Source organism: Phyllopteryx taeniolatus, chromosome 11, assembly GCF_024500385.1.
Source record: "Phyllopteryx taeniolatus isolate TA_2022b chromosome 11, UOR_Ptae_1.2, whole genome shotgun sequence".
Lineage (NCBI taxonomy): Eukaryota > Metazoa > Chordata > Actinopteri > Syngnathiformes > Syngnathidae > Phyllopteryx > Phyllopteryx taeniolatus.
In genome coordinates this window covers 26,421,017-26,443,766 of record NC_084512.1, presented here as the reverse complement: position 1 = coordinate 26,443,766, position 22,750 = coordinate 26,421,017, and the positions used below count along the sequence as shown (strand labels likewise).

At 41.3% G+C, this 22,750-nt stretch overlaps 2 protein-coding genes across 4 annotated transcripts; both read left to right on the top strand.

Annotated features, from left to right (window-relative positions):
- The first annotated feature begins 134 nt into the window (after positions 1 to 134).
- Positions 135 to 6,517, top strand: LOC133486258 (uncharacterized). Of its 3 annotated transcripts, none has more exons than XM_061791137.1 (6): positions 135 to 808; positions 2,360 to 3,098; positions 4,063 to 4,193; positions 5,120 to 5,246; positions 5,320 to 5,410; positions 5,484 to 6,517. In XM_061791137.1, the coding sequence occupies exons 2-6, from the start codon at positions 2,367 to 2,369 to the stop codon at positions 5,501 to 5,503; spliced, it is 1,101 nt and encodes a 366-aa protein (XP_061647121.1). In that variant the 5' UTR covers positions 135 to 808; positions 2,360 to 2,366; the 3' UTR covers positions 5,504 to 6,517. The 3 variants fall into 3 exon arrangements, with proteins under 3 accessions (XP_061647121.1, XP_061647122.1, XP_061647120.1); XM_061791138.1 differs by having other exon boundaries at positions 135 to 936; positions 5,323 to 5,410; XM_061791136.1 differs by having other exon boundaries at positions 135 to 936.
- Positions 6,518 to 7,319: 802 nt separating this feature from the next.
- On the top strand, positions 7,320 to 22,477 carry LOC133486256 (actin-related protein 2-A). Its single transcript, XM_061791134.1, has 9 exons — positions 7,320 to 7,478; positions 9,913 to 10,023; positions 12,208 to 12,423; positions 13,247 to 13,319; positions 13,425 to 13,561; positions 14,220 to 14,369; positions 16,150 to 16,295; positions 16,378 to 16,510; positions 20,294 to 22,477. The coding sequence occupies exons 1-9, from the start codon at positions 7,320 to 7,322 to the stop codon at positions 20,462 to 20,464; spliced, it is 1,296 nt and encodes a 431-aa protein (XP_061647118.1). The 3' UTR covers positions 20,465 to 22,477.
- The last annotated feature ends 273 nt before the right edge of the window (positions 22,478 to 22,750 follow it).

The following is a 22,750-nucleotide window of genomic DNA, read 5'->3' as shown; positions in this document are numbered from 1 at the left end:
TTTTACAATTGTTTGACATTTTTGTATATGCAACTGTGAAAGATAACGATACCACACGTCAAATTATCGCCATTTGCTATTAGTGTATTGAAACTGTACTGTGAGTGATAAGGATACAACATATCAAAATACAATATGTGATACTGGTGTATTGACACTGAATTGTGAGTAATAACGATATGACACATCAGATTATTGATATTTGGTACCAGCGCATCAATACGATATGTCACAGAAAAATAACTACTTGAGACCAAGAAAATAACAACACAAAACATCACACTATTTGTATTGACATTTTTTGCCATTTTTTTGTGTCATTGAATTTATCTACTGAACTGTTCTTGCATGTTGTAAAAAAAAAAAAAAATTCACAGGACCAAACATGCTGTAATTGAAGAATACACTGTCTCCGTGTTGCGTTTTTATGATATTTATGGATTGTACAGTATGTTTCCTACAGTGTTTCGAACGTTCACTGACCGAATACAGTGAAACAGGTGGACTATTTGTTGCTTTTATCGATTATAAGCCATGTCAAAAAATTGAAATAATTTTAATGATGCAATATATTTTTCATAATATCATAATATTAATAGTAATCTAACAATATATTTAAAAAATATGAAAAACTTTCCTCTCTTTCTGAGTTTATAGTTGGTTATCCCATTGTCCAGTAGAGGGCGGTGTCTGTGTTCAACAGCAGTAGTGTAAACAAAGATCGTCTATTCAAACATACTCTTAACTTTGAGCAAAACAGCTTCTTACTGGTAGAAGCGCCGTGACAAACAAGTGAAACGACTCACAAGTAAGATGTCTTCCAATATTTACGACCATCTCGGTGTGACGACGAAGAGGTCAGCGCTCAAAGACGATGGCTAAATTGCTAATCGGATAAAACACACAGAGGAGAAAAAACACGAATAAACTGGACAGGTATATGATTTAAAGTGTGACTTTGCGTTATTGGGCACTTGTAAATGGCGTGTTTATTGTTTGGACTGCCGTCCGGAACAAGGCTGAACTGGCTAACTTGCTACCTAGCCGGCGCCTAATCATCAATCTGCGTTTTGACAAAATGGCAGAATGTAACATGTATATCATTAGGCGGTATTTTCGTTAAAAAGTTGACTTGATAGTTGGTGCCCCTTGGAGTGTGTTGCGTTGATTGTAGGTTTCACATTCAGGCACCCGGGACACCTGTTCAATCAACCGATTAGCGATCAAGCTAAGCTACTTACACGGATGGGACTTGTTGTGTTTTGACTGTCATATAAGTAATTATTATTATGTTAACCTGTATATTCTGCCTTTGCTGGGTTCTGTGTTTAAAATAACTAACAAACAAAATAAAAAATATATGTTATGGCTCTGATGCTGGCACTTTGCTGGATCCTGGTGTAATAGAATAAAAAAGTGTCCCTGTGTGAAAGTGCACAGTTACCTTTGCTGTGTTGTGTGTAATATGATGATGTGTTACGGCTCTGATGAGGCCATTTTGAAGGATCCTGTGCAAAAGACGCTTACGACAGTAAAAGCTTCATTTTCACCCTGCAGTGTCATTTGCTGGATTCTGTGTAAAAGAAACTTTTGACTGTAATCACTGCCATTTTCCACAGTGTCGCTTACAATATCCTATTCCGCAATATGTTCCGCGGTGTCGTCGTGTGAAAGCACACACAATTTCCTGCCTTTACTGGGTTCTGTGTGAAAGGCAAATGCTAATAATTGCCAGATCACCTTATGCGGCCATTTTTCAGGATCTCTGTGTAAAAGAATCTTTTGATTGCAATAGTTTTCCACTGTATCGCTGTGTGAAACCTTGCACAGCTCTTTTGATATCCTGCCTTTGCTGCCTTCTGTGTGATGTGGGAATAAATGCCTGACTTGTTATAACTCTCTTTAGTGACATTTCAGCATAAAAGAAGCTTTTGACCATTAAAGCAATGATTTTTCCGCAGTCCCAATGCAAAGGCGACTCCAGCCTTCGCTGGGTTCTGTTTAAAAGGGAAGGACGGATACGTTCCGGCTATCTGTTACAGCTATTTTGCAGCATGTCTGTGTAGAAAAAGGCTTTTGGCTGTAAAAGCTGGCATTTCTCTGCAGTGCAGCTGTGTGAAAGTGCACACACAGTTGCCTTTACTGGGTTCTGTGTGAAAGGCAAATAAATGCCCTTCTGTTTGGCTATCTCGCTGTGTCAAAGAGGTGTTTGGCTGAAAAAGTCTGCATTTTCCACCTTCCTTTGCTAGTTGCTGTATAAAAGTGTAATGGGAAAAAAAAAAAAAGCAAAGGTGGATATGTTTTGGCCATTTCTGTGTGAAAATACTAAACTAATCTTTGTGGTCTTCCTCCTCCAAAGCGAATGAATGGAGCCAGACGTTCTGACCTATCAGCACGCAGCAGCTCGCCCTCCATTGGACGATGACATCGGGGAGGCGGGATCAGACGAGGAAAAGTTCCGGAGTGTCTCTCGCGGCCTCGCTGCTTACGCCGATCCACCGTTCCACCTCAAGTGCGGTTTTCTTCGGCAGGCGGAACCGCCCGGCGGCCCGCCTTGGCCACTCGCCAACGGGTTCTGCGACACCCCCGGGGACGAGGCGGGATTCGCCGATTTCGCCGTGTTTGCCGAGCAGGCGGCCCACCCGTGGTGTTGCGGCTTCGCGGGAGCTACGATGTCCTCGAACGGTCTGAGGGAAGCACGAGACGTCATCATGGACTCCGAACCCACAGCGTCTCTGCGCCGTCTCCATCTCAGGACTCGGGACGCTCCCCGAATGTTCCCCACCTCCGGGGATCAGGACTCCCTCTCGTTCAAGGGTGCGTCTGAGAACTCGGAACCCAAGGTGTCCTCGCTTGCTTCCCATGAGCATCACACCGATGTTGACGGTGAAGAACACATGGTCAACGACATGTGTGCCGCATCTCAGGGAACGTGTCCTACCTCTAAGCCGTCCTCGCAATTCCTCGTCGACGACTCCGGCGGTCCGCGGGGTCTCCCCCCGAGCGACAGCTTCGCGGACTTCTGCTCGGCCGCCACGCAACAAGCTGGCGGCGAAACGTGGGCCCACTTTAAAGACCAGGGCGACCGCACGCAACAAGTAGGCAGCCTTCGGGTGGTCGAAGGCTCCGTGAGCCGTGGCTTGGGCTTCCACCAAATCATTTGCATTCAATTATTATGTCATACCATTTTATGATATGACATAATACTTGTCATAATGTCATATCACTATTTATTATTAATTTTCAAGTGCATACAGTCAGCCCCCATATATTGGCGATATAGAAATCATATAACATTTTTTTTAAACGCTTAAGATGATTGGGACGACCTATCCATCACAAATCCAACATCCCTGCATGAATAGTTGTTTAAAAAGAAAAAAGAGAGTGTATTATTATAGGGCTTTTTTTTTAAAATAATAAATGGTATTTTTTTTTTCGAGAATATAGTCGTAATTTTTTGGGGGGGAGAATAAAGGTGTCTTTTTCAGAATAAAAGGCATAACATTACAAGAATTCAATTCTACTTTTGAAATTCATTTGTTAACTTAAAATATGACTTTCTTTCTTCATTAAACTTTGACTTTAATCTCCAAATATTACAACATTATCTTGGAAAAATACATACATGGAAAAGGATGACATACTGTGGCGACCCCTAGCGGGAAAAGCTATAAGGAAAGGACGATGATGATGATGATCTTGCAAAAATTCAACTCTATTCTTTTAAGATTACAACTTTTTATCCTGACAAAAAACGTCTTCTCGAAAAGATTCTGACTTAAAAAAATATATATATTATTCTCATAACATTCAGACTTTGTCACCATAACATTTTAATTTTTTTTTTTGTTGAAAATAGGCAACTTTTTAATTCCTATGGCATTTAGTTGTACACATGGTGGTTAATATATTAAATTGATGTTCGGATTATGAGGAGTCCCTTGGTAATATTGATATAGATCCCTATACCCAAAAGGTTTGAGAACCACTGCTCCAGGGACACTGAGCATAACAGAGTGGCAATGCCCACTTTGCTAACTTTTCTTTCCTGTCCACCAGCTCCTCCGGGCGTCTTTTCCCGAGATGGAGGTCCCATCTGTGAGCGAGGAGGATGAGGAGGAGGTGCCCAGCTTGGAGGCACTGCTTCATCCTCGACATCTCCTTGACTGCGAGGAGGGCACTGTTGAGCGGTAGGACAAAGAAGAGCCCTTTGGGAAAACATTTGGGGTTCAGATTTGCCCGTGAAGACTACATTCATAGTAGTTAGAGGTGTGACCAGCAAGAAAGAAAAAAAAAAAAAAAAAAAAAAAAAAGTTGTAATTAAAAACATAGTTTTTTTTTTTCTTTTCCAAATTGAAAGTCCCTCTGATTAACCCCAAATAAAGTTCAGCTGTCTTCATCATATGTCTGGGCACAGTATGGCAAGACTGAAGCCTTATCGTACAAAGAAAATCGTCCAAGCCGGGCTACATTTTCATTTTTTACACTTGAAGTCTTGTAAACGCATGTGGGAAAATATGAAACCAAGGTTGCACTTTTTTGGCCATAACTCCAAAATGTATGTTTGCCGCAAACAGCACTGCTCATCACCAAAAGCACACCATACCAACAGTGAAGCTTCTACTTCTATACTTTTTTCTACAGCTGGAGCTTGGGCCTTAGGCAACATGGAGGGAATTGTGAACACTTCAAAATAGCAGTCAGTGTTAGCACAAAACGTTAAAGCTTCTGCTTGTAAACAAAAAAATGAAAAATGCCAGGAAAAGCCTACAAGAACAGCTGAACTCACATTTAATGTTTGTTTGAATGTGATAGGGCAATTCTGACAACAACCACATCCCCAGTTATAAGGGTGTGCACACTTGTGCAACCACATTTTTGGCTTTTTGTTTCCTTTTTGCCCTTGGGGGAAGAAAAATCGAGTTAGAGGTTACATTAATGGGAAACAATTTGGAATTGATTTATCGTGGTGTCATTTTTTTATATAACAAAAAACGTTTGAACAGAGGTGTGCAGATGTTTATTTTTTTAATATCCTCTCTATATTTGACTCCACATTATTTCATCATAGTACACTGCCTGTTGCCGCCAATTTCTTTTCTATACGTTTTGCCAGGGCCCAGCCGGGCTTTTGGCTCCCCCACCAGGACGCGCACTTCGTTGCAGGCCTCAAGTTCCAGTGGGGCTCATCCCGCGCTAACAGGACGCTGCTCAGGTGTCTCGGCGTGGCCTCCAGGAACGCCGTGAGTTTGTTTAGTTCTAGCCAACGCTGTTACCATCCATTTTAAAATGGTACTTTTTGTTATTTTAAACTAGCAGCCCAACAGGGACTGTTATCCAGAACACACAGTAACCACCTCCAGGGCCCAAACTCACACACGTGGGCCTCTCAATCAACTCAATGCAAGTATGTGGAAGTATTAAATATTCTTCTGTCAATGGAAACCATGCAGCTTAACTGTTGTCTTTTTTTTTTCTAGCGGCGCAGCCCAGGCCTTAGCAGTTCTCAGGTGATCCTCGTCCTCTTAGTCATCTCACTGTGTTCTCTCCCCTCAGGCAGAGGTTGGGAAAGTTGTTGCAGAAACGCTGAACAGTGTAAAATGGTTGTTATTTTTAGATGTTAGATGTTATTTCTTGTATCATTCATACAGTGTACAATCTTTTCCGGGATCTGGGAATGATTTTGTGATTTAATTTGATAATCAAAAGAAACCACTTGGCTGTGATAGGACAATGCAAACACAAAATGGTGCACTCCAGCAACCTCAGAGTTAGATGACTTTCTTTGTCGTCAACTTTAATGGGTCCACACCCTCTATTTGTTCATTTATCTCTTAGTTATTTTCTATTTCCTGTCCACTGAAGTATTAAGCGTACGGGCATGCCAAATCCCTAGCTTCTCAGTGTTTCATCATGAAAATTTTCCTATCCTTGTAAATATTTTTTTTCCATCAGGATAAGTTGTGCCTTTATACGCCACCAATTGTATCCCCCCCACCCACCCCTGAAAAAAACTGTTATTTATGATTTTTTTTTTTGTTTAGTTTTTTTTGTGACCTGTTTTTACTTGACAAATTATTTTTGTTAAGTCTTCAGGTTTATTGCTTCAATCCAAATGGCATGCACTACAATGCAAAACTGTAAATACTGAAATAAATCAGAGGATATACTTGTGGCTTGTTTAAACTGTTTCTACAACAGTTCCGCAACTCCTTGTATGTGCGGCACATTTTTTTGTGCCTTTTTGACGCTTTATACACATCATATTTCTGGATTATAAACCTGCAATATTTGGCTACTGCGATGGCATGGACTCTTAAAACGCAGGCAACGTTATCAAGACTGAAAACAATGTATGAAAAACATCCACTAATTGCGCATTTTTTTGACCATTTAGAGATGCCGAGAGATCTATATTTCATGATGACCGTCAGGCAGGGGATTCTTAAACGGGGTTGACAGGCGTTGCTGGCAAATGTGAAAATTTGAAAAATAAAACTTTGACCACAACTACTTTCACTACTTGTGCCCTTTTGACAATTAGGGACACCGTAATTCTCTAACATTCCAAATTTTTTTAGTTAAAAATATTTGTCGAAGCAAACCATTTTGGGGGATACAATGGTTGTTGTCTTTCTTACACATAGCAACAGGAACTCTGAAATGGATTGACACGTGACGCTGTCGACTACTTATTTTTTTTTTTGACCCTTTAGGACCACTAATTCTGCAGTTGATGAAAATTCTGAATTTTGTGGGTTTTTAAAAATAGAATTAGCTGAAACAAAAATAATCTTGTTTTTCAGATAAAAACAAAAAACTAATTTCTGGACTGTGTTTTGGTTGGACATTTGGGGGTAAAAGCAGCTGACATAAATTTTCAGGGGTAAAGGCAACGGAGAGACAATTTGGAGGTTAACACAACCAAGGGAAATTTGATGCTAAAAGCAACCAAGGGAGGTTGGTACATTTTGTGCATAAAATGCAACCAAAGGACATTTTTGAGGTGAACACAACCCAGATACAGTTTGGGGACAATGCACCTAAGGCACATTTTTGGGGGCTGTGAAGTGGAAAATTATGAAAAATAGAAATTTGGAGACAACTGCAGTACTTCCACATTTTTAACCCTTTCGAGCGTTGTCATTTGAGCAAATTTCACAGATAGCTGTTTTTTTGTGATGTGAATTGTTATTGTATTTTTAAATTTACTTGTATTTTTTGATGAAAACAAAAGGGGAAAAAAACTATACATTTGTTTCCTTTGGCACACAAAAACATGCATATTGCGTACCAACACAGACACACACAACCGGATGAGCCCCCGTCCCTTCCGCCTCCTCTCGTCCGGGCTGGCGTGGCTTCCTTCCGGGCTTGCTGAAGAAAAGTTGCGGGGAGGTTCAGAGGCAACCGGGACTCTAGACAGAATGGACAGCCAAGGACGGAAAGTGGTGGTGTGTGACAACGGCACCGGGGTGAGTTTCGGACCTCGTCCCCATATTTAGTCGACCCGTCGCCATTTTAACCGCTTTGAGAGAATCAGGAAGTAGAGCCGCCGTGCTAACTGGGCGTGTGGCTAACCAGCTCGGCTAATTTTCATTCATCCAGACGTGACACGGAAACGACATTGAGAGACGTCGCTGTTATTTCCCCCCCTATAAGTGAATACACCAATTCGGCTTTAGTAACACAATGTCGACCGTCAATATGAAAGTATATCAAACAGGAGCGTGTAGTTATAACACCACTCGGACGACAGCGGATAGCCACCTAGCCTGGTTAGCTTTCCAGCTGTCTGTCTGCTGTTTTCCGACGGGCAACGGAGCCCTTTGAAGCGGTTTAACGTCACACAAACGTCCACATTTTACACTCTTAACCGCCCTAGCGCATATTTATTACTATTTTAAAAACGCTCCAATCCGATTTGTGATTACTATTAGTTTGTATCTTTTTTTTAAGCAAGCTATAACCGTTGTTTGCTAGGCCGTGTCAGGTCAATTAAGGTTTAATCGTTTTTCCGTCCGCCAGTTTTGGATTTTGTTGGGATAAAACTGCGGATTTAATATTTGGTTCCCCCGAATTTTGTGTCCTAATATGTCTGTGTTAAGAGTATTTTCTTGGACGTGACGATCATTCGTGCCGACAAACGCACCAGGAAGTGGTCGGCTTGCTAAATAAGAGATGATTTAAATACGCACAGCAGTCTCACCTGCACGTTAACGCGTGTTTGGTCGCTGTTTTTGCAATAATAATTCTGGAGTACTTAGAGGGTCAATAGCTTGCCAATTAGTATGTTGGCATGTGGTATGCATTACTGCGGTGTGCAGGAATGTCATCGCGTTGGCTTTTTTTTTTTTTTTGCAGAATAGACTTCCTCTCCTGCTGCTTGTCAGCATTAAAAGAGGATGTTGCAGAAAATAAGACTAAAAAAGAAGTCCAATATAATATAGTTTGTCATTTGATCACATTTTTAGCAAATATGGGTCAAGAATTTCACCTTCACGTCTCAGGTTTTCTTTACATTTTCAGGTGTGGTTGCAAAGAGAGGAAAAGACAAAAATACAAAACAGGTTTTGTTTTAAACATCCATTTTAGAGCACAACATTAGCCAATAGCTCACAATGTTTACAGAGATGCTTCTCCACATCCTGAAGTATCTGCATTATTATTCTGAGGTAATTACAAGTTGTATATATTTCTTACTTTTGTACTTAAGTAAATACATAAACCTTTATAACACACTTTTTATATTCAAAAGTCAAGCTGTATCTGTAATTAGCCAAAAGTTTGAGTTTGCTGTGCCTGTATCTATCTCTCTGGTTAAGAGGTTTAAAAAATGTTTTGTGAAGGGAAAATTCTTGGTGAGTTTTACAATGTTAATTTTATATTAGCATTTTGGCAACACCACCCTTGTGGACATTCTGCTCTGGTTTAGTTTTGAGGTGATATTAAAACACAAACAAAACAAAAAAACAAGCTGTTTTTATCAATCCACTCCACATAGAAAATGCAAATGACAAATATAGCTTTTTTTTGTTTTGTTTCTCCTTCGACAATTTCTTTTTATCCTGATACCTAGCCAACAAGCTCTGAAGCAGTTTTTTTCCCCTCTCCTGCATTAATTTGTATCAACTTCTGCAGAATAAATTTTTTTTCCTGTGCAGGTTATGTGAAAATACGTGCTTCCTCTCGGAAAAGTCTCCCTTTTTAAAATTAAAATATATGTAAACATCCTTCATAGATCAAATTGTTTTACATGTTTAACAATTTAACATCAAGGGGACCTTGGCAAAATAGCTGCAGCTTGGAAGCACATGCCTCGCATCAAAAGTGTCCAATGTGGATAAATGACTGCTTTTGGAACATATGAATGTGCACCATGTGTTGGTAAAATTTCAAGGTGATTGACTCTGTGATTGCATTCCACCAGGGTCTTTTCTTGGCATAAAAAAAACAAGTAAAAATGATTCTGGCCATGTTGTCTGTTTCGAAGTGGAAATTAAACTTGCGAGGGGGAAAAAAAAATGCTGTAGAGGGGTCGGAAAAGTCAATACAGTGATGAAATCACTATGTTGGAAACACTGAATGTGCTTTTGTAAACTACCTCCACTCTGGTCACAGCCATCTTGTTAGTGGAAGCAGTGTTTGCCAGCGGGGACACGCTAATAAAAAAAACAATCGTCCTGACAAACCAGTTCAAATTAATTGATGAAACAAATTTATTGTGCAGCGCAACTGTTACTTTTCAACAGATTAAAAATAAAGCCAAAGGAAAAAATCCAAACATGCTTTAGAAGGCTGGCTTTAATGTAGTAGTTGTATTGTAGTAATTAATGTCATATGTGCTTAGATGTCCTTACAAATTACTTTAAAAAAAATAAAATAAATCCCCCCCTTGTTGTTTTGTAGTTTGTCAAGTGCGGCTATGCTGGCTCCAACTTCCCAGAGCACATCTTTCCAGCGCTGGTGGGCAGGCCCATCATCCGCTCCACGGCTAAAGTGGGAAACATTGAGATCAAGGTAAGAAACTCTGGTCTTCACAAACACCTAGCTCTTTGTCCCAGGTCGTCAGATGAGCAGCGACAGATGAAAGCATTTTCAGACATATTTAGACATCTGGAAGCTGTTTTAAATTGTGTGAAAATGTTTAATATGTCTCATTTAAAGCCGTCGTTTTCTCCTCGCCCCCATGTGTGGTAAACACTTTTATTGAGTTTTCAGCCACCCCGCTCTTGCTGTTTGCAAATATTTGTTTTATTCCTACTGCGGTTTTATACACACAAACTTCCTCTTCCTCCCATGTGTTTCCCTTTTTGAAGTAGAATTCCCACAAGATGGTAAGTGCAAGACGGCGTGTGCCCCCTTGCATCATCTTGCCTGCCTGCCATGATGTGACCAACCACTTTCTTTGCCGTTTGTTGCTTTCTACTCACACTTTGAAGCCGTCGTTTTGACATCAGGGATGATGTGCTAAATGATTGCTTGAAGTTGTGTTTGGAGTGAATGCCAGCTCGAGGTTACGCTGATGACCAACATTAAAATACAGGAGCCTATTCCTGAAAAACTATATTTAATATTATTGTAAGCCATTTTAACATGCAGAGTTTGAACAGTAACAGGGTGCTTAAATGAAGGAAACTAAAAAAAGTAGTACTTAAATATTGATTCAATTAAAATGTATCACACATAAAAGTTGAATTAAATTTGAACCTAAATGTTTGAAAACACAGTTCTAAAGATTAAATGCAAATGTATTTCAAAAGTAAAATACAACTGAACTCTACTCGGCAAATATACTAAACTGAAAAAAAAAAAGTTTAAACCACAGAAACATTCTGCACAGTTTGAACATTTCATTCAGCGATTCTTTTGTGTACCACTAAAATTAAGCTTTTGAGAATCACTGATTCAGATTCACAAGTTGGCCTCAACATGCTCGCGAAAACACCAGTTATTGCAAGCACCTGTATCTGACCAAATGTATGTACTATTTTAGGAGTGCTGAAGACAACCCCCCAAAATTCACTCAATAGGTTCCCCGTAACAGTTGGAAAAAATGAACCCTAATCACCAGTTTCACCGATCCACACGAAATTTGGAAGCCATGTCTATCAGAACAGCACGGACGAAAAAGTCTCAAGGATCCTTGTCTGAAATTAAGGTATCCTAGACAGATGGGCAACACAAAAATGACAAGCTCGTTTTTGTATGTCTAGGCCATTTCCTTGACGATCAGGCAAATGTCCGTGTAATTTCATTTGAATGTTTAACGAATGTCTCTAAATGATCTGAACTGCTCTTTCCACACTTCATGTTGCCGTGGCTGAACATCCCAAAGATGACATCATGATGTCGTTCTTTAGACTTCAAACTATTTGAACAAAAAAGTCAGCGAGCTTAGTGCTAACATAATGAGAAAAGCCATAGACGGGCTATTGAAAATTAGCATTGGTGTTCCAGTAATTGTAGACCTTCGAACAACTGCTAATAAGAAACTATATGACTTAATTCCAGACAATCATAGATCCACTGCTCACAAAAAAGTGTGAAGACACCTAACAGCAATTGATAAACAGTACCTCACCTTAAAACAGGATGTTCTCAGAGGGAAGTGGCCACTGAACTTTGAGAGTCATCAGCAGGTTGCAACAGAGAAACTTGAAGTCACAGAAAGGCAGACAACTGGACGTCCTTGAACATTTTCATTGAGCTGACAGCTGTCGTGAGTTTTTTCCGTGCATTCAAGGGTTGAGATTTGTAAACATGACTCATTAGTCTTTAGTGTAAATTTAGAAGAGGTGTAGAAGAGTTCTTCAACTTTCACACACTTTCCTTTCCCTTTTTTTCATATCTATTCCCCCATGTTCATTTAAAAAAAATTTTTTATTGCCCACATGAAGAGATGGCAAAATCCAAATTGGGACTCATAAAACAGTTGCTAGTGTCATCGGTTTTGATGGTTCCAGACTCTTATGTTGAGACAGGGCTTAGTTGGTGCGCACAGCTCGCGGACTGCGCTAAAAAAACTGTTTTGTGCATGCGGAGTGGTGGTGCATGCTGGGTAATGTTCAAAAGCAGACAATGTGACGGCCTACTTTGACTACAGATTTTAGTTCTGATCTGACACTCGCATCTCGCCTGGTTGCTCCCAGATGAATTTGGACTAAATGTAGGTCTTCTCCCATGCCCCCCTTTTTTTTTAAGGATCTGATGGTGGGGGACGAGGCCAGCGAGCTGCGCTCCATGCTGGAGGTCAACTACCCCATGGAGAACGGCATCGTGCGCAACTGGGACGACATGAAGCACCTGTGGGACTACACTTTCGGGCCCGAGAAGCTCAACATCGACTCGCGCAACTGCAAGATCCTGCTCACCGAGCCCCCCATGAATCCCACCAAGAACCGGGAGAAGATCATAGAGGTAGGCAAAATCCCCTTTTGACACAGCATGGAAAAGTTGGCATTTTTTTACATATTGTGGTTCTGTGAGTGCCAGCAGTACGGAACGGCAAGACAAAGACTTTTCGCTTTGTGAGGTATAATAATGCCCTGCATATTCATCAATAGTCATAAATTCACTGGTCAGTTTGTTTATTAAATTTTTTTTTGGGGGGGTGAACCTTACCTATCCCCAGCTAGTTTGTGAAAAAGTCAAATTTGTTTGCGCTCTTTCTGAAATGTCCTAAGATGCCACCAGATTGCACCAAAGCCCCATCTAATACAGTATATATGTACATTGGCTTGTGCTCTAAGATGTGACAATAAAAATGTCAGGAAAAGCATACTAGAACCTCTGAACTTTATTTGGGGTTGGCACTTTAATGGAGGCAGGGATGTACTGACCCCCATTTAACATGAGTTTAAATATGATTGTTTAATTCTTAAAGGTTGCATATTTTGGCTATTTAGCCCTACATAGAGTGACTACTTAACATGGACTTAGTATAAACATGTCAATTTCATAAAAATCAATTTTAATCCAGAAGTTGGCATTTGAGCAGGGTACTGTACATTGGCGTCAAATAACTACCTGTATGTTGAAATGATGCATCTCGACTGAGAAGGAGACAAGCTTCATTTGTCGGGGGCGAGCTACGTTTAGTCCGGGTTGTTACCGGAAGAAGTTACGAGAGAGTCTTTGAGAAAGCGGTTATTATCTGATTACGGAATGCCATGTAGCTTAGCAAAACTGGTGACAGTAAATATCGGTAACATGCCTGATCCTTGTCTTGCGCCCCCTGCAGGTGATGTTTGAGACATACCAGTTTTCAGGCGTCTACATAGCCATTCAAGCCGTGCTCACACTTTACGCTCAAGGTAAGGACGGAGAACCCGGGGGGGGGGGGGTTAACTAACACCGTTTGTTTTAACGAGCACGTCTGGCTTATTTTAACGAGCGCACCTTTTTGTGTGTGTTAACAGGCCTTCTGACTGGCGTGGTGGTGGATTCTGGCGACGGCGTGACGCACATCTGTCCCGTGTACGAAGGATTCAGCCTGCCCCACCTGACCAGACGTCTGGACATCGCGGGGCGGGACATCACCCGCTACCTCATCAAGGTCTCACCATCAGCGTAGTAGTGTTTTATTTGCTCAACTGCGGATATATTGGGTTGTTTATGTGTAGTATAAAACTAAATTAAAAAGATTTATGGTGGCAAAATGAACAAATAAGGATTGTAGCTCTTCACAACATTAACATGGGCGTACACAACACTGGAGGGTCGACTGGAAAGCTGTTAAACATGCAGTCGTCACACAATAAGAATCCTCTATAATACTGCGGTAAGTCTCCAAATAAGACTTTACAGTGCTGCTGATTTGGTTTGCAACAGCATTCAAATGTGCTGGGCAGTTTACAATGTCAGTACGTGAACAAGTGTGTCTATGAACCAAGATGTTGCAGTTACTACTGTTTCCCCCCCCTCTCCCCCCCCCTCCCTTTCATTTGAGGGAGGACTTTGTGTTCTCAGTGGATGACCCATGCTGACTAATTGGGGCACAGCGTGTATTAGTGGGATGGCCAAAACTAACTGTTAACCGTAAAACTTAAAAGCATTAAAACTGGATGTGACTTTTCTTTTTTTGACCAGTGCTTACGGCGTTTGTATTTCCTGGATAATTTCCCGTATTTTCAACAGCAATTTTCCTTGACATTTTCGGCCCAAAATTGGACAGACTGCTCAGTATTTCTGCTCATCTTCTCCCACGGTCTTAGTTGCTGCTGCTGCGAGGCTACGCCTTCAACCACTCGGCCGACTTCGAGACGGTGCGTATGATGAAGGAGAAGCTGTGCTACGTGGGCTACAACATCGAACAGGAGCAGAAGCTGGCGCTGGAGACCACCGTGTTGGTGGAGTCCTACACGGTGAGAGGTGTGGCCGTGGACACAGGTGGTCTTTCTGGTGGTTGACTGGTTTGTTTGTTTGTTAGTGTGCATGCTGCCTTCCTGTGGACATTATCTGCAGTGGCATGGAAGCTATAGCCTTGGGCCTCCACAATGAAAGGTCTCTTTCGCTGGAACCTCTTCATTTTCCCATGGGCCTTTTGTTCATGAGTTTGAATTTTGGGGGTAATTTATGAGGACTAAACGAAGACCACTTGGGGGTACTTTAAAGAGGTCCAGGAATCTTTGGGGCTTTGGTATGCAGCACTGCCGTTTTGAAAGTACTACCCCCATAGCAGCGTCTTCTTTTGGCACTGATAAATTACCCCAGAACAAAAATCTCCTCATTCCTTGACCTTCATTCTCAGGAGAATTCTCGCCACCAAAACATGCATAGTTACTGCAGAAGTTCCAGAGTAAAGTAACTCCAGTTGTATAAAAGAATCTTCTTTTGCCAGCATTTTAGTTCATGGCTAATGGAATTTTGAGCGGTCTAGGAACCTTTAGTGCTTTTGTCTGCAGCGCTTGAAGCATCTGAAGCAGGTTCTTTTTTTTTTTTTTCAGACCTGGATCACTCAACCTTTTGATCCCCGTGTATTGCCAATGAGCTAGCTAACATGTCCTTTGTTCACAAACAGCTGCTTGATGCCACAAAATTAGCCACTGAATGCACAATGGCCCAAATGTACAAAAACACCCACATTTGGTTTCATATTTATGTCAGACGCTTCAGAACATCACCACAAAATGGTCACGAAATATAAACATAAAGTGCGACAGACTTTCTCTTCGTAAAAACCTGCTTTTAATCAATTAAAGTTAAAAAAAAATTCAAGCATTTGAGATAAAATAGCCTAGGACATTTAAAAAAAGGGAACATTTGTAATTTGTTCAACAAACGCAGCTGTTTTTTTTTTTTTTTTATCGTTAGACAAGCATATTTGTAGCCTGGTGGTGTTTACTCTTTGGATGACAAATGGCCCCTTTGCTTAAAAGCACGGCTTTATATAACAAGCATGTAGTCTTAATTAATGGACTTTGTTGCGGGGGCCGCTTTAAAGTTGGGATGCAAACATCTGGTGGTCGGCGCGGCCGTGCTCGCTCGCCAGCCTTGCTTTTCTTTCCGATGTTCTTCTATTTTTTTTCCCCCAGAACCACAGAATCCAAACGCATGCCTTGGCGAGCTCATGTTGTGTCTCTGAGCTCACTGTGACCGGGTGTGTGTATGTGTGTTTGGCTCCCCTCGAAACAAGGAACGCAATGTGAGCGTGGCCCGTGGAGCCCGTGGACATCATTTCCTGCGCAGCCACTTTTGCAGCGGTGGCGGCTTCCTCTCGCTGCCCCCGTGGCTCAATGAAGCCTTTTTATAGACACACACGCGCGCTCACACACTTGTACAGGCACAGGTTGTGTTTCTGGTTCAACCTTATAGTTCAACCCAAGATTTTCAGCAAAAATATGCAGTACGAATTTTGGAAATCCAGCTGTTGGCACACCTCGCTAGACCTCATGTCAGCCAGCATCAAAGGATTAACTGTACTGCGTGTGTTCTCATGTATGACAGACAATGTGTTCTCGTGTGTGGGTGTGAGTGAGAAGGTTGTATTTGAAGGGGACTTGTTAGTTCCTTTTTACACTTGTATGAGTGTTAAAAAAAATGTGCCTGAGTTACTAAAGCTTTTCAGTTTCTTTCAGCTGTGTGATTCAATTCTTCCCCCCTTTCTTTCCTTTCATGTCCGTCCGTCCTCCCACGCGTCTGCAGCTGCCAGACGGCCGCGTGATCAAGGTGGGCGGCGAGCGCTTCGAGGCGCCCGAGGCCCTCTTCCAGCCGCACCTCATCAACGTGGAAGGCGTGGGCGTGGCCGAGCTGCTCTTCAACACCATACAGGCGGCAGACATCGACACCAGGTGAGCGCCCCGGCCGGCCGTGACTGAGAAAACGGCGTTCCCGTATGTGGTGTGGACATTTAAAAAAAGTCTTCCTCCCCAGGCCTGAGTTTTACAAACACATCGTGCTGTCGGGGGGGTCCACCATGTACCCGGGTCTGCCATCGCGACTGGAGAGGGAGCTCAAGCAGCTGTACCTGGAGCGCGTGCTCAAGGGGGATGTGGACAAGCTATCGGTGAGAAACTCATTTGTGGTTACACTCAAATAACGATTTGAGAATTAAGTCACTCCTTACTATTTGCGGGGGTTAGGGACTAATAATAATTAGCTGTATTTATAGTTTTAAACCTAAATATAAGAAAATAAGTAATAATAATTTAATGTATGTAGTGACATTTTCCCCATTTATCACGCATACCTTTCACCCTGTTGTTCCCCTCCAGGGCATGTTCAACTGGTACAGTGCATTGCTCTGCCACCAGGTGGTGCCATTAGCACTGTGGCTAATTTGCTGTCTGTTTGTTTATTTATTTATTTTAATCCACTTGTTTCGTAGCAGTCAAGTTGACCCTTTTTTTGTTAGCAAAATATTTATTTATATTGTTTATTATATTAGCTGACCTTGTTGTATTGACACAAAGGGCTTAAAGAGGGGCAGACTCTTCTGAGGATTAAACATGCAGCGGGTCAATTTGACCCATGAGCATTTTAACTAAATAAATATAACAGGATAGGGAACGCTCTCCATCAGTGACCCCCTTGGAGACAACACTGTTGTCTTCATAACCCAAGGGGTCTTTAACCCTCTGGTTATATTATGGGTCAAGTTGACCCGTGTTAATATTTTAGAATATTAGAAACTTATTTTGCCAGCCTCGTTCTTCTTTTTGTTTATTTTTTTAATTTACATGTTCTAATAAATACATTGACCTTGCATTGACACAATAGGCACATTTTTTTTAGATGGGTGACCACACAGCGGGCCTCATTGACCCTGAAATATTTTTGTTGCAACAAAGAAACAAACAAGGAGGGTTGACAACATCATTGTCTCTCTCTCTCTCTCTCTCTCTCTATATATATATATATATATATATTTAAGACCTTAGGAGCCATTCACCCTGCTGTTGATTGTTAATCAGGCACAGCAATAATGTCCCTGGGTCAATTTGACCCAGTTCCTGTTTGATGACAGAGAGGGGGGTAGCCCGATAAAGATTGTTGTACAATATCTTAAATGAACTAATTATAAGATGCGTTGTACATATTGAAGTTTTATACCTAAAAAGAATCATTTTCAGATATGTCAATTTGACCCACAACAATAGGGTTTACGAAAAAGGAGTGGGTGTTTCTGGTGATACAAATGTTGTTTTATAGTCAACGCTAGCAATGTCTACGTCAGTTCTGTTCAACAGTACACAATCACAATTTGTGTGTAAAAATACTTCAACCACTGTTCATGTTAACATTGGTAAAAGACTTACCGTATTTTCATGACCATTGGGCGCACCGTATTAAAAGGTGCAGTCTCAGTTACGGAGTCTATTTCTGTATTTAACGCATACATAAGGCGCACCGTATTATTGAGCGCAAGCATGTTGTAAAACATACGGTAGCATGCATGCACACTAAAACAATGTTTTTAAAAAGGCAGCGGGAGCAAAACTGAGTTCGGTTGTACTTTATTGAAGTATTTAACAATGTACTCACGTTATTTTTTTGATCAATCCTCATCCACAAATCCATCAAATCCGAAATGAACAGCTGCCCAAGTTCTCCAACAAACACGCCGGGTTCCCTCTCGTCATTATCAGTCAGTCTCGTTGCCGGGGGGGCTGTTCAGCAATGATGCCGGTTTTCGCGAAAGCTCGGACAACAGTCAAAGCAGATACCTTAGCCCAAGCATCCACAATCCATTCACATATGGTGGCGTAACTCGCACGGCGTTGCCTCCCAGTCTTAGTTCCAGTTGTTTTTTCACAGCGGCTGTGAGATGGCCGCGCATGGAGTCACAGATCAACAGGGATGGTGACGCGTGGAAAAAAACATCCGGTCTCTTTACGTACACCTCACTCAGCCACTTATTTTCTCCTCGTCCATCCAGCCATTTTGATTGGCCTTAACGATGACTTTGGCTGGAAACTTTTCTTTAGGCAGTTTAGGCACCCTAGGTGGCAGTTTCTGTCCATTACCATGGCAACCAAGCACAACAGTAAAAGCCGACTTCTCGTGCCCTGTTGTGCGTATTGCTACCGTGGTGGTCCCTTCTTCTCTACAGTGTGGTTCACCGGGATGTTGAAAGTGAGCGGCACCTCGTCCATGTTGGTGATGTGGTTGGACTGGATGTGTTTGTTGCCAATCTTTTTACTACAGTAGGAGCAGAAGATGGCCAGCTTTTCCTTGTAATCCGCCAGACGTTGCTGCGTCACGGTAGTCCTTGCCCGGATGGATAGATGGCGCCGTTTCATAAAACGAAAGCACCAAGACGGACCTCCTTGAAAATGTTAGATTTTCATTTCTTCTGCAAGCCTTATTGCCCTCAGTCGATTGGTGACTGTAGAGACGCTTCTTTGCTCATTAATCCACATTATAAGGCGCCCCGTCCATTTTGGAGAAAATTTAAGACTTTTAAGTGCACCTTATGGTCGTGAAAATACGATAAATGTAATGACGACGACAGACGATGTTTTGCAAACCTGACAAACTTGTCAATCAAGTGTTAAAAAGAATTTTACAACTTTAAAAAAAATTGTCATGCCAAAGAAAAAGCAGTAGTTAAAAACAGTTATCATGCAGTCTTAGCTTTATTGAAAAAGGTTAAATGCTCGGCGTAAAATAATAATAATGAATAAATTTAAAAATAGTCTTAACGTGGAAACAAAACACTGTCTTAATGTCAATTTGGTGTCGGCGGGAAAAAAATAACTAACCACTGTTAGTGTTAAGTAAAACAAAAACGTCATATTTTAAGATCACACTTCAGCCAAAAAACATGTTAAGAGTAATGCTGAAAAAGCAAAACCACATAGCGTCACTGCTCGCTTTTTTGTGAAATTTTATGCTCATATGTTGCTAAGTGTAGTAATCATGTGTATCATCACTTGTTTTCAATGTTAACGTAGACTTGTTTGTCGTTTTTTCATGTTTTATAGTAAGGTTGCAACTACTGAATATTTTTAGAATTGCATATCTACCAATTATCCATCCCATCAATTGATCGAGTCATCAGATAAAAGTTGATTTTGCATTATTAAACAATATCATCAATACGAAATGTGCTTGCAAGGTGCCAGTATTATTTTTGTCCACTCGGAGTCACCATCCTCGCGTTCTCCACTGTAGTATCTGTGACTTTGAACGTGTGGGGCTTTAAAAGACGGTACCTTGCCAGGTGAGTGACATGCGTGCGTCTGCGAAGGAGTGAGTCGTTGGGTGTCGTTAGCTCAGGTTAGCCAGTCTGCGTGCCCAGACGTCACTTGTGGTCGTAGCAGCTTGTTACTGTGTTTATGGGTTCATTTTGTTACTGGTTGTTTAATAGAGCGATTAAAAGTGCACCGGCAGCGTTTATCCTTGACAACTTCTGGGGGCATTACAAAAGATTTTAACGAGTGGTGGTAGGCTATATTAAATTAGCTATCATCGATATGTTACCTTTTGTGTGTTGGAGATCGTAGATGACCTATTGTGGTACACTCTTCCTTGTAAAATGTGAAACGATCCCAATTTTGGACATTGTCTTTTACGGACTCTTTCCTCCTGGCTCGCCGCCATCACACCAACATATATCTACTCTGTTGTAACAGTAGTAGTAGGAGTCTGTGTGGAAAATGCTAGCAACCAAAGATGAATCAGTTCAAATCCCACTGATGTTTTGTGCTGTTTTTCGATATCCCTAAAAATGACATAAGAATTCTGAATTGTTAAATCGTGCGTCCGCCTGACCCGTCTCCTCTGACGTGGACGCTTGTAAACCAGGAATTGTTTTTGATGTCCACTTTGTCTTGTTTTTAAATAGAAATTCAAGATCCGCATCGAGGACCCACCCAGGCGAAAGCACATGGTGTTCCTGGGCGGGGCGGTACTGGCCGACATCATGAAGGACAAGGACAACTTCTGGCTCACCCGTGAGGAGTACCAAGAGAAGGGGGTGCGCGTTCTGCAAAAGCTGGGTGTCACCGTCAGATAAAAACACACGCATAAAAACACACACATGAAAACAAAAACAAAAAATCTATTTATCCTTATCCTCTCTCCTCTTTCCCGCCGTCACCTCTCCTCTTTTCCTCCTTCACCTCTCCTGGCAAACGGTTCCATCTTTTTGCACAATTCCCATATCGTTTGAAAAGAAGAAAAAAAAGTCGGTGTTGCCGCAATGGCAGAGAAAGTCGGGGACGTCTTGAAGGGAAGCCTTACAAGCTTATTGATATCACAATCAGGGTCCACACATTTTTTTATTTTTTTTTCTTCCTCCCTGCGACTAATCACATTTTTATAAGCGACTTTTTTTTTTTTTTTTTCCCAGGGAGAGGGATAACTTATTTTCCTCCCTCCCCCCCCCTCGCCTTCGTTGCAGTGCACTACTACCATTGTAATTGGAGTGTAACCGTGGTAACAGACGTTTGGTTATAAATTAAGCTCCTTTCAAAGCAGGGTTTCCCCCAAATTTGGGTCCTTTATAGGAATGACGATGATCCCTGAATTTGTACGCAGGTCGGAATGCACCGCATTCTTACTGCAACGCTATCGCACCCGTCGTCATTCCATTAAATATTTGTATGCAAAACTTCTAGACCATAAATATAAATCAAATGAAAAACTGAAAGCGGTGTTGTTCGATTAGTTCATTGCGCAGCCATTCGTAACCTTGCCACGTCGTATACCGAGAACCCCGTGTAATTTATAGTTTTGTGGGTAATTTAGCCATAAAACAATCTGATTTTGACCATTTACGGTGGTCCTGAAATGTGAAGATTGGAGGTTACGAATGGCTGTGGATGGAATAAACTAGTAGAGAACAACAGAATTTGACAAAACCCAAATTTGTCGGCATGTACTGTAGTCTCTTTGCTAAGCTACGCTAATGCAAAAGTAAAGTTGTGATTGCAGTAAATATTTCTACGAAAACGCCTTGTCGACCATAAAAATAAAACCGGCAAATGAAAAATTATAAGTAACGGATTCTTACACCGGTGTGCTAACGAGTTTGTTACGTGTCGTTTGAAACATCGTAACTCGGTACAGTCGTAAACAGAGGTCCCCGTGTACGTTTTCGTGAGCTGGCCTAGGTTGCAAAATGTCCCTAAACAAATTTCTGCCATTAAAACGTGCATGCAGTATCATGTCAAAGTCAGAACGTAAGCAGAGCTGCGGTGTTGTTGGATGCACAGGTTAGCCACATAACTACTACAGGGGGTCCTTCGTTTACGTAACCCAAATTTTTACGCGAACCAGAACGCACCATAGTCTGTTGCTAAGCTACGCTAGTGCTGAAGTTAGGTTGTAATGAATGAAATAAAAAAACAGCAAATAATTTTTATGCCGCTGTGTTAACTAGTTCATTCCGTGCCGTTTGAAACCTTTGTCAGGACAGGTTGTAAAGCAAGGAGCCCCTGTATCGTGTTTACGAATTTACAAAAAAAAAAAAAAAAAAAAAAAAGCTTGAATTGGTGTGGCTACTACACGAAAATTTACGACCCAAAGAAAAATGTTACATTTTGAGAAACCCTGTCTTGAAGGAGCACACACCCAAAAAAAAGAAGACGAAAAAGAAGCTTTCTATGATTTATTTGTGTGAAGGTACTTACCAGCGTGAGTGGGTGTTCAATCTGCCTAAGTGTTGATCAAAAAGGCCTGGTGTTGTGTATTTACTCAAAAGGCAGCAAATCACGGAAAGTTGAAATGGAAAATGCTGTTTTTTTTTAGAATTTCTATTTTTTTCGGGTCCCCCCGGCATGCTCAATACTGGAGGCACTTCACCTTGTTTTTTTTTTGGGGGGGGGGGGGCGTGATTGATTTTTGGATTGTATATTTTTCTTTTCCTCCTTTTCCATGGATGTCTTATCCAGTGCCAAGTGCAGTTCGTTTTATTGTACGTCTCTGCTCTCTTTTTATTTTTTTGTCGCCACCATTTTGTTTTGACTGTTGTTCATAGCATAACTGGCTAATGCTGATTTAAATAAAGAAAAGTGATTTATAAGGACGCCTGCCTCGCTTATTATTAGTACTCGTGGGTTTGACTCATTATCCATGTGTAGCAGTCACAAGCCAAAAGATTACATATTAGACCCCCTTGTTTCTTCAGTTTCTTGTTTATTTTTAACGCTTGGTACAGCTAACGGTACATTTGTTTGGACAAATTTAATGATGAGAACAAAAAATAGCTTGTAAGAGTTTAATTTAAGACCTGACATCTGTTTTATTGAAAAACAATCACTGTGACTACAATTAAGCTTAAGCATGTACAATAAGACAA